At 39.6% G+C, this 11301-nt stretch overlaps 1 protein-coding gene across 1 annotated transcript in view; it reads left to right on the plus strand.

Annotated features, from left to right (window-relative positions):
- The window catches only part of FBN1 (fibrillin 1), a 147490-nt gene that overhangs the window by 122601 nt on the left and 13588 nt on the right, over window positions 1-11301 (plus strand). The window contains exons 45-53 of the mRNA XM_017805157.1: window positions 2733-2858; window positions 3610-3726; window positions 4119-4247; window positions 4513-4632; window positions 5083-5208; window positions 7166-7315; window positions 8687-8752; window positions 9451-9567; window positions 9927-10046. Coding sequence (XP_017660646.1) covers window positions 2733-2858; window positions 3610-3726; window positions 4119-4247; window positions 4513-4632; window positions 5083-5208; window positions 7166-7315; window positions 8687-8752; window positions 9451-9567; window positions 9927-10046 — 1071 coding nt within the window. The remainder of the gene's footprint in view (window positions 1-2732; window positions 2859-3609; window positions 3727-4118; window positions 4248-4512; window positions 4633-5082; window positions 5209-7165; window positions 7316-8686; window positions 8753-9450; window positions 9568-9926; window positions 10047-11301) is intronic.

An 11301-nucleotide genomic window follows, 5' to 3' on the forward strand; every position in this document is an offset into this window, starting at 1 on the left:
GCACATCCCCCAGATCCATAAATGGGAGTTAAAAACCTAAGTAGATGTTTGTCTTTCACTTTATCCCACCAACCGCAAGCATTTTTCTTTAGCCCATGTTATGTTTAGGGAGGGAAGACCAATTGATGCACTATCTTTTGGCTATTTTCTGATTTTCATTATAATTTGCTGTATGTGTTTTAGCGATTTATTTTCCACTTGTATTTTTACAAATAACTCACTGCTTGCTGGGGTCTCTACTGATAAGGTAGACTTATCTGCTGGCCTGAATGCAATAACTAACTTAAAAAGCTTATTGTTAAACTCCCCAACTTTGATATGGATTTAAACAGGTCACTGAACATTATTTTTACTCACTGAATGGGACTGCAGTTTTCTAATCTATTTGCTTTTTCTTATAATGTCATAGTCCAGTGAGACATTCATGTTATCTTGCTTACCTGAAGATTTTAAACACTGCTGTGAGCCAAGCTGCTGTAAATATTATATGCTCTATACATTTCTGAACAAAATAAGAATTACAACAAAAACTGGTAACCTTTTCCTTCAGTTTTTGCTTCTGAGTACTTGAGTTTTAGGAAGTGCACTTTTCCCTGCAGTGCAGTTTTTCATTGTTTCATGTGACTCTTGAGGGAAAAGGGTGTAGGGGAAATCAGAACCCTACTATGAGAACTAAAGCTTTGCTTTGTTAAGCTATGCAGTGGCACATGTAAATATTCAATATGTTCCTAATGCAATTGTTGTTGTTATGGGTTCGTTACAGCAGTACAGGAAGAGCCAGGGGAGGTTCTGATATGGGTTACAATGCTAAAGATGAATTGGCACAAACAGTAATACTTCCCTGTATTTTGCTCTTATTTTATATTTGATCAAAATAAAGTTACACAATTAGAGTTGAAATAGAAGTGGCTGATAATGTATGTGATCCAGCAAAGGAAGGAAATTCCCAACCACTCTGCTGGGAGCAGAGAATGCTAAGCACCTTGCAATACTGGGTCAGTTCTGCTACTGGATGGAAAATGTTTATGTGCTATTGAGTCAAACCTGATGTATTACAGCCACTAGTACTATGAGTACTATGAGTGCATTTATCTTACCTTCCAAATAGCATTCTTCTCATGCTATCTGTTGTGGTAAAATAAATAATTTCTCATATAAATTAATTTTTGTCACTTAGGACATTTCTGCCTTCCAATTTTTTAAGAATGTACAATGTTCTCTGTTAAATCCAAAAGAAGTGACTTTTCCCTTGGACTTTAACTAATGATTCATTTGCCCACAGAGCACCAGTCACAGTTTTTCTTTTCTCTTTGCTCCTCTGACCTGTGAAGATTAGGAGTTCCTAAGACGTTATCCAGCGTTGGTTCCCCGAGTACCTGTTTTAGACTCTAATTAGCAGTGGTATCATTAATAACGTTGGGAGAGCTTGGTCATCAGTGAACACCCATCCAGAGTTACTCATGGCCCCATGTGCTGTACAGAAATCCTGGGGATGGGAGCTATCAGGATTGTCCCTGTGCCAAGTAGAGAGCAGAGAAGAGGCAGTAGAGACAGGAAAACAAGATTTAGTACATGAAGTTCTTTGCAATTAGGAACAACTTGACTCTTACTTTTGCAACCACCTGGGGATGGTTTGGTAAGAAACTGCATCTGCTTGGCTTAGATTACATATAAAAGAAAATTACTGAACACTAGAGTCTAATCAATTGTAATACAGGCTTATGGCAGCACCTCAGTTCTCACAGTTTGGAGCTGCAGCAGAGGAAACACAAGGAATTGAATCAAACCAGCTCTTGTTGGTGTTGAGGTCTGCAGAAACACCTCATTGGATTCATGCTTCTGATTTGTCAAGGAGAATCTCTGCTGGAGAGCAAACATTTTGTTTGTTAACATTTTGTTTCATTTACTGTTGATAGAATCCTGGACTCTGCCTGAAAGCATTTGTAAGTAGAGTAGCAGGAAGCAGTCAGCTGTTGAACAAATATAACGGGTGCCCTGCTATTGCAAGGCAGCAATCACAGGCTGTCAGGAGAGCTTTCCCCTCTCTGCAGAATTATACAAAACAGTTTCTGACTCCATATAGCTGTAACTCTTCTTGCTGTTTGAGCTCTGTCCAGTTCACAGGATCATCACATTGCATGAATGCTGTAACACACATGTATATGTGTACATGGTTTATCTCTGCATGATGAGTAGGTAAATTTACAGAGCCTTTTATCTCTCTGTAAGCTTAATGAGAAAAGTGGGGGTTCATCTCCCTTTCTGTTCTGTATGATTTCCTTCAGTTAATGAAGCAGTCTGTGCTACAATCAAATGTAGCTAAAAGCAAGTAGCTGCTTTTGTGAGAAGACTACACACTGTGGTTCATGTGCATCTTTCATTTTTGCTGCAGCCAATGTACAGTCCTCAGACTCAGACCCTTTACAATTTTGTGTCATTAATTTTACTTTTCAAAGCCATGGCAATATGCTTTCCCTCCAGCAAGGATTTGTGTTTGGTAAATGTAATTTTTATGCTAAATTTTTTTCAGCTCCACAAATATTGGAAAAGATAATTTACATGCAAGTAACCCCTTTTCTGAGATTTACTTAGTAATGGTTTTCTCATTAATAAACTAAAAATACTATTTTAAATTGGACTGTGCTCTGGATACTCTCTTGGTTGCTGCTAATGTATCTTACCAGCCTTGCAGTTTAGGGGCCTTAACTTTCAGTGCATCTCTTTGTTTTCAGATCGGAATGAATGCCAAGAAATTCCCAATATCTGCAGCCATGGGCAGTGTATTGACACTGTTGGAAGTTTCTACTGCATTTGTCACAATGGATTCAAGACCAATGATGACAGAACAATGTGTATAGGCAAGTGTATCAAATTAAACTGTACTTAGGTTTCTGTTAAGATAATTACTAAGCCTGTCCTCTCTGTAATAAGGAGTTACATTACAATAACTGAGATTGTGAGCCATTTACTGCCAGGCAAAGGTGCAAAACCACCCTAACTGGCCACTGGAGGTGTTAAGAAACTGATAATTAATGAAAAATATCTCATTAAAGTAAAATTAACCTTTGAAATTGCATATCCTGTCAGTGAACTGCTAATACTTTCATTTTTGAGGAAAATATTTCATTCTTAGAATTTTCTAGAGCATCTTGTCTCATTTATTGCTTTAGGCAAGGAATTTAATAGATTAATATTGTAATGTTGTACAGACTACTTGTTCATAGAGTAGATGAAGGGTAAATTTCTTGCCAGAAAAATGCCCTTCTTAGAAAGAGTCATATTCATAAAGAAGGAAATTTTGTGGTTAACCCCGTCACAGCTGTTAGTCATCTGTTCTGAGAAAGCTGAGATTTCAAAATGCTTATGATTAAAGTTAGCTTAGACTTCATTTGGGAAGAGTGATATAGGAACCACAGTAAGGTAAATGATTGTTCACCCTTATCAAGTGTGTAAACCCCCCATGTAAAAATCTTCCTTTTGGGAGGTACAACAATCTTTTCCCTTCTATTCACCCTGTTGACAGTGGATTATTTCTCTTTCCTGCCCAATAGCTACAGACTTTCCCCATCAGTGATTAAAATTCTTGCTGCTTGTTTTCCTCTTTTATAGATATTAATGAGTGTGAGAGAGACGCCTGTGGCAACGGGACCTGCAGAAACACCATTGGCTCCTTCAACTGCCGCTGCAATTTGGGGTTCATCCTCTCCCACAACAATGACTGCATAGGTGAGGAGTGCTGAGACCAGGCACATGTTCCTAAGACTTTCTGCTCCTAATAAAAGTACCATAAGGACCATCTTCTGTCTTGCATGATCTGCATGATTAAAGACAAAACCCAATTTCTTCAATCTCAGAAGACCTCTTTGATTATGCTCCCCTCACTTTTCTAGAGCCACTCAAATGTTGGTGTGTGATATTGGGCCATTTGGTTTTCTACTCCTGCTTTGACAATTTCATGACATAGACCAGTAGTGGTATTTTCCCCTCACTTGCCTTTGAAATGGGGGATTCTCTGTGTTATCAGTTCCTCTGTCAATATAGTGAAAACTGAAATGTCACCTACCCAATTTCACTTGTTACTGGTGTTTCTTACATATCTTTCAATGTTATTTTTTTAGATGTGGACGAGTGTGCAAGTGGAAACGGAATGCTCTGCAGGAATGGTCAGTGTGTGAACACCATCGGGTCCTTCCAGTGTCTCTGCAACGATGGCTATGAGGTGGCTCTGGATGGAAGGACTTGTGTTGGTGAGTGCTTTCTTTTAGGGTAAAAAAACGTGCAGCAAAGCTTGAGGAGATATGCTTAGTAAAACAGTAGGTCAGAGAGAACTGTCACACTGTCATCACTGTATCGAGCAGAGGAAAAGAATGACAACAGGATGAGAAGAGGACTTCTCTCCTGCTCTTGGGAAGTTCCACCTTCAGTTTGATGGAATCAAAGTTAAAGCAGCCTCAGCCAGAGATTTGAGATAACAGCAATTATCTCAAATAAATTGTCTTTGTTTTCTTTCAGATGTCAACGAGTGTGCACTGGATCCTGGAAAATGTGCACCAGGCACATGTCAGAACTTGGATGGCTCTTTCAGATGTATCTGTCCTCCTGGATATATCCTGCAGAATGACAAATGTGAAGGTGTGTACAGAACAATCCCTCTTCTGTCCCTTTCCTAGCTGCTCACAGTTGTTACCAATTTCCTCTGCATCTAAACATGAGCAGTGTTTGGTCTTTTGTGGCAATGTACAGTTCTAAACTGTAGCCACTAGTAAGTCCCTCACTTCCCATAAGAAGTATCACCAACATTTGTTTGAACCAGAATTACCTGATCTGAACCCAAGAAAAATGTAATTCCAGGCTATTTGCTTGATGGTACATTGCTAAAGTTTGTCCACTGTATGAAGATTTGAAAACTACCCCGAGATTTTGCACCTGGATTTCTAATTCCTCTTTCTGTCTCTTTTTGTTTGGCCTTTTTGTTTGTCAAGTCTGATAGATGTCAGTGATGATGTAAGGTTGCATTTCATGTGGTACAGCTGCCAGTGTAAATATTTTTATTTCTCATCTCTTTAATTACTTTTCTTCCAGACATTGATGAGTGTGTGGAACAGCCAGAAATTTGTGCCCTGGGCACATGCAGCAACACTCCAGGCAGTTTCAAATGTCTGTGTCCGGAAGGCTTTGTATTGTCTTCCACAGGAAGGCGATGCCAAGGTAGGTTCATTCCTATTTTCTGGCATTTCAAAATTTGTGTGCTGCTTCAGAAAAGCCTTATTAGTTGTCTGTTTCTAATATAGCAAGGAGACTCTGGACTCAAACAGTGTTTTTCATAGGGAAAACATGATAATTTTGTAGCTGGGGCCAGGTTCTGTCTTGCCCTAACATCTGTTTGTCATTAAACAGAACATTGCAATAAAAAGGGGCGAAGATAATGTTCAATGCACCAGGTTAAGTGAGGAAATTATGTTGCCCTGCAGTCCTTTCTTGCACCCCTGGAAGAAACGTTGAGGATACTTGGCTTTTGTATAGACAGTAACATGACACAGAAATGTCATGACACAGGCAGGAACCTAAGGGCAGAATTTCTGGTGTCTGGGCTGCCCTTAGCACTTACCATATTCACCATAGCACTTGTTATGTGCTATTCCTTTCCACAAATGTGTGGGTGGAAAAAAGATTGTTGGAAAAAATTTGGAAACAATGTTGTGAGGACAATAAGCACCCATCTGCTTAGAAAAGTCTGAAGTGTCTTTTGGCTTCCAGATTACTGCACACACTGTTCAGAGCCTAAACATGGGCACTAAGACAGACCAGATGCTAAAAGCTGAGCATCTAGTAAAGAAAAGCCACAGGTTAGTTTATTTTGTGTATAAAGAACAAGCACAACAGATTAGGGAGTGAGTTACTTTAAAGGCTTTGAAAATTATTAAATAGATACAGCATTAAATGTCCTATACACAGTGTGCACAGTGGGAACCACTGATGAGTAAGACCTTTATAAGGACCTCTGTAGTTTTGCTTGGCACAGAACAGTGATGCTTGTTGACACCATAGCGAGTTCTTCACTTCACAGTGGGCTAAATGAAATTGTGGTTTTGGTAAAAATGAATCCAACCTGCAGTAAACATTCATCCAAGTCTCCAAACCACCATGCAGTTTGGCACAGTTACTTCACTCAACTTCAAGAAAGCAGCATGGATGTTTTAGCTGTGCTTATGTAGCTTGCATAAATGAAGTTTCTTCAGTGTGAGGGTGTCATTTTCTTCAGATAAGGAGAAAAAAAATCACAAAACCTCCAAAATCATAAAAAAGAATGCCACCTAGTCTAACACAGACCACTGTTTCACATATAATGTCAGAGGAAAATGCACACTTGTGTGTGAACTTCAGGTGGGCTTCTCACCATCCCCTGAAGCAGACTGGTTTTGTTCAAGTATCTCAGGCCAAACAAAGTTTTGTTTCAAACTTCCCATTACCTCGGACTTTAGTAAAACCTGGACATTGCCCACCACTGATGCTGTACCGGAAAACTGGATGAGCAGCTGCTTCCATAACTGCCCTGTTGCTGTCCCCCTGCCAGTGCAGGCAGCTGCCAGCTCTCTGCCTGCTGAATGCTTGTGGTCTGTGATCTCAGCTCAGCTCCAGGATCCTGGTTACCCAGCTTCAGGGTGCAAAATACAGTGCTACTGAGACAGTTTGCTTTGTTTGTACCTGCAGGAGGAATGAGGAAGGAAAGCATCATTGGAAATTGCCTCTCGTTTTAACACTGCACAGTATTGTCATTGCAAGTTAATTAAAATGTCTTGATTCAAGTGATTCTTACTAATAATAGAATATAAATAAATTGAGGCAATATTCAGTTTTTACAAAGAGGAATGAGGATAAGAGGAGAGTACAGCTCTTCCATTTCTGCTGGACAAAAGAAAAAAACCCTTCCTTTTCCATGACTAAGTAGGACACTCTACCCCATAGCTTTCCTTTACTGAGGTGTGAAGCTTCCCTCCTTCAGGTCTTCCACAGTCAGAGACAATAATGATCCCTATTTATAGACTTAGATGGAAGTTGGGTGTTTTGGTGGGGGTTTTTCGGATAATTTTGCAATTAACACCTCTAAGTGAAAATTGTGCCAAATCACCCTAACTGCTCATAAGAAGTTTTTTTCTCTGTGCAGATCTGAGAGTAAGTTACTGCTTTACCAAGTTTGAAGATGGAAAATGTTCTGTGCCGAAGTCCCGAAACCACTCCAAACAAGAGTGTTGCTGTGCCTTAAAGGGGCAGGGATGGGGAGATCCCTGTGAGCTCTGCCCAGAGGAAGCAGATGGTGAGTTATTGACCATACTGTCATAAAAGCTCTCAGAACTGAAAAGAGATTAGGATTCTTATAAGAAGGACTTTTGAAAAATAATTCCCCAGAGGTGTTTAACCTTAACAATTATTCTTGCTCTCTGTAAAGTAGATGCCATTGCAGTCTCAAAAACATGTTCCTTGGATAGTCAGTTCTCGAGTATGTTCCTTGTTTGCTTGTAGATTTGTTACTGTGTTGGGGTGCTGACTATTTTGCTGGGGAGGTGTCACATGTGGAAAGCTGAAAGCAGTGAGTAGGCCCTTGGTAGGCTGTGAGTGGCAATACCTGCAAGACACAAATGGAATTCATCTAATTGTAAATAGGTATAGAAAGAGGTTCTACAAACATGAAATCTAATTAAAAAAAAAATCAATGCAAACAGTTAAATTAGATCCACGTCTGAATTTTGTTATTAAAAAATGTAAATGTGCAACCTTATCAATGTGAATGACTTGCAAAAATAGCAGAGAATGACAAAATGCAGGCCTTGAGGAAGGAAAGCCTCCCTGGACTGTTGCTAAAGAAACAGTTTACTTCGTTAGTATCCTTTATAAGACTGAGTAAGTTGGCATCAAGCAAGTCAACAGGCCTCTGTACCATCCTGGTGCAATTTGCTGAATGGACTTTAATTCCTGCTGACAAATGCGGTTTAACAGCACTACTGGTTTCAGCAATACATGATGGCAGTTCATTTCATTAATAAGTCATGGAGATGCTTTGCAGACAATCCTCACAGAAGCCAAGGATAGAAAAGAGAATTAGATGTGCCAGTTGCAATATTCCTAGGCCTGTTGCCTGTGCATGTTTCATTCTGCTGACGTGGATCATATGAACTGAAGGTGGTTGGAAAAGCACAGTGTATGTCACAGCATTTTCTCGAAGCACATACATTTTTCAATATATTTTGCACAGTCCAAACTCTTCTCAAAGGATCAAGGCCCTTTTCAAAAAGACACAGCTTTAAGATAGCTGAGTCTGGATTAAATTGTGTCTTCAGAAAATGTAGGAAATCTTTCATTCACAACGGAAAAAAATGCAGTCAGTACTACTGATACTTCTCAAATAGAAATACTGCATTACTTTGCTCCTTAATGAAGTAAGATAATGCTAATTATTCACAGAATTTTGCACACATATGCACACAGGAGATCAGATGAAATGTAAAATGACCATATAGTTTTTGGATGAATATAAAATTAGAAGTTTATATATTTACACACTTTATTTCTGGACCTGAGCGTGAGGAGGATGAACTGGTAGCAGTGGTTACATGTGCAGCTCATGAGTGATGCTGATTGCCAAGATAGAATTTAACATATGATTTGATTTTTATGGGGTTTTTTACAGAGGCATTCAGACAGATTTGTCCGTTTGGAATTGGCATCCTTGTTGGACCTGGGGATGCAAGACTGGGTAAGTACCGTGCAATGCTGTAGTTCCATCAGTGTGCCATTTTCTACCCATAAGTCATTCTCCCTTTCAACTGAGAATAACACCTTTGCAACAGTTTCCAAAAGCCATGAATTGTGGAAACTTCTGTACTACTTTTTTTTTTTTCTCAATTTTTCCTACCAATTTCAAATTCAAGCTTGAATATCTCATATCTCAGAAATCAAACTTCTTTTAGAGCTAGGAAACCTGTGTAGGATCTAGAGGATGGATCATGTAGCCCACTTGTCTTTTCTTGTACAATATATGTAGCCTGTTTACAGTAAATGGTTTTAATCCTCCAGAAGTGCAAACCACAGTTTCCCAGATCCCTTCAGTACATTCTGTTCTCTCCCAAGACAAACAGCACTTCAGCCTTACTGGCAAAAGTTTGCATTTAAGGAGCGCTGGATGACTACTGCTTTTCATATCTGCTGCTCTCCCTATAGCCCCAGTCAGACAGGTTTATATCTGACATTTAGGATCAGTTTCTTTTCTGTGTTGTGAAAGCTGGCCTGCAAAACAAATTCCGTGCCTTCATCCTAAGATATCAGAATTCAAATATTAGTATTTTTTGTGATCTCAGGAATATTTCTTGCCAGAACAACACTTGTTCTTTGAGAGAAGTTTAAAAGCACATGAAGTCAGTTGCACTTACTGTGTTGTTTATATTTCTGGTTAAGATGTGGATGAGTGCCTTGATCCAGATAACTGTAAATTTGGGCAGTGTATCAACACAGATGGGTCTTTCCGCTGTGAGTGTCCGTATGGTTACATCCTGCAGGGAGCAGAATGTGTGGGTAAGTAGAGCTGTTTCATCTTCCATTTTAAAGGTTTTCCTGAATTGCTAAGTATGGCATTAAGGAGCAGTGAGGTTGTTTTACTCTAATGTTGTGGAGTCTCCGTCCCTGCTGGTGCTTAAAACCTGCCAGGGCAGGCCCTGAGCAATCTGCTCCAAGTTGGTCCTGCTCTGGCTGAGTGTTTGGCCCAGATAACCACTAGCAATCCCAAATTATGCTGGGAGTCCATGATTCTAATTCAGTAACTTAAGTGAATTCTTGGATTTTTTATTTTTCTGCTTGTACATCAACAACATAGATTTTATACCTTTTTGGTTGAGTAAAACCACTTATTCTTGTCTTGATCTAACTGCTTGCAGATACTGATGAATGTGCTGTTGGAAACCCATGTGGAAATGGAACCTGCAGGAATGTGGTGGGAGGTTTTGAATGCACCTGTGTTGAGGGCTTTGAGCCTGGGCCGATGATGACCTGTGAAGGTGAGACTCCTGTCTGTTAAGGGCTGTTGTTGTGTGCTGAAACAGGTCCCTAATTTTGAAAACAATTGAGGAGAGTAAAGCAGCTTTAAAACTAAAATAAGGACATCGGGAACAATGCATCTTTATCTGAACCAGAAAAATGGGCTCCTCCTTCCTCTATCCACTGTGAACTGGAGTATGTTCTTCTAACTGGAGGTTGGGTGGAACAGGCTTTTGTGTGGTGTCTGCTCAGGGGCTGCCCACAGAGGAGCATGTTGGGGTGCAGTGCCTCCAGAACAGTTCCTGGAAGGGCTGTGTACTGTGTGTGTGGGTTTTGCCTTCCTCCTTGAGTGAAGAGACTCCCTATGGGTGATGAAAATAGGAAATGGGCTGCCTGAGTTTGTTAGGGAAGAAACGGGGAACAAAACAGAAAATACAAATACAGTACCAGACAATGACCGTGGTACCCCTAGGCTGAATATTTTCCATAGTGCTTTGGTGTCTCATTTCAAAAATTAAAATTTGTAAATGTACAAAGAAAAGAGAAGTAAGGAAGATCAGAAAATAAGTTAGAATTTTTCAGTGTGGAAAATGTGGTTGAAGAGATATATGATTTAAATTTATGAAGCCACAAGTGGTAAAGGTACCAAAAATAGAGGGAACATGTTAGACAAACCAAAGCAAACATTTTTATATGCATGGTACGTACTTAAGCTGTGGAACTCTTTGCTGCAGAATATTAGTGAGGCCACAAGTATAAATTGACCTAGAAAGAAATTATACAAATTTGTGTGGGAATCCATCAGTGGAAATTAAGCTTGAAAGTTTGGTTGTGGCATTTGGCTGTGGAAGTCCTCAAACTGAGAGGCTGTATCAGGGGAAAGATCTCTGTGTACATGGTATGAGGTTTTTTAATATTCATCTCCTTCTGTTAAAACCAGAGAGAGGAGAATGTCCTAGGACATTCTGACACTCTCTTCTGACTTGACACAGCTGTTCTTAAATTATCTGCCACAATCTATTTCTTTGTGAGCCCATCCAAAAGAATGCTTCTATTTTTGCATCAAATTGCATTAGTTTTATATACAGTTAGAGCTTCATTCACTTCCCTGTGGAATGTTGGGTGAAAGCTCAGATTGCAGAGGAGGAGTTAGCAGAGTGCATAAACATCACTATATAGCAGTACTTACTCAAGTAGTCCAGACCATATGTAAATGCACTTCAAAATAATGTTTCTAGTAAGGATACTGTTTTATGGAATTTAGTTTATGAAGAA

This window comes from Lepidothrix coronata, unplaced genomic scaffold, assembly GCF_001604755.1.
Source record: "Lepidothrix coronata isolate B3197 unplaced genomic scaffold, Lepidothrix_coronata-1.0 Scaffold11, whole genome shotgun sequence".
Lineage (NCBI taxonomy): Eukaryota > Metazoa > Chordata > Aves > Passeriformes > Pipridae > Lepidothrix > Lepidothrix coronata.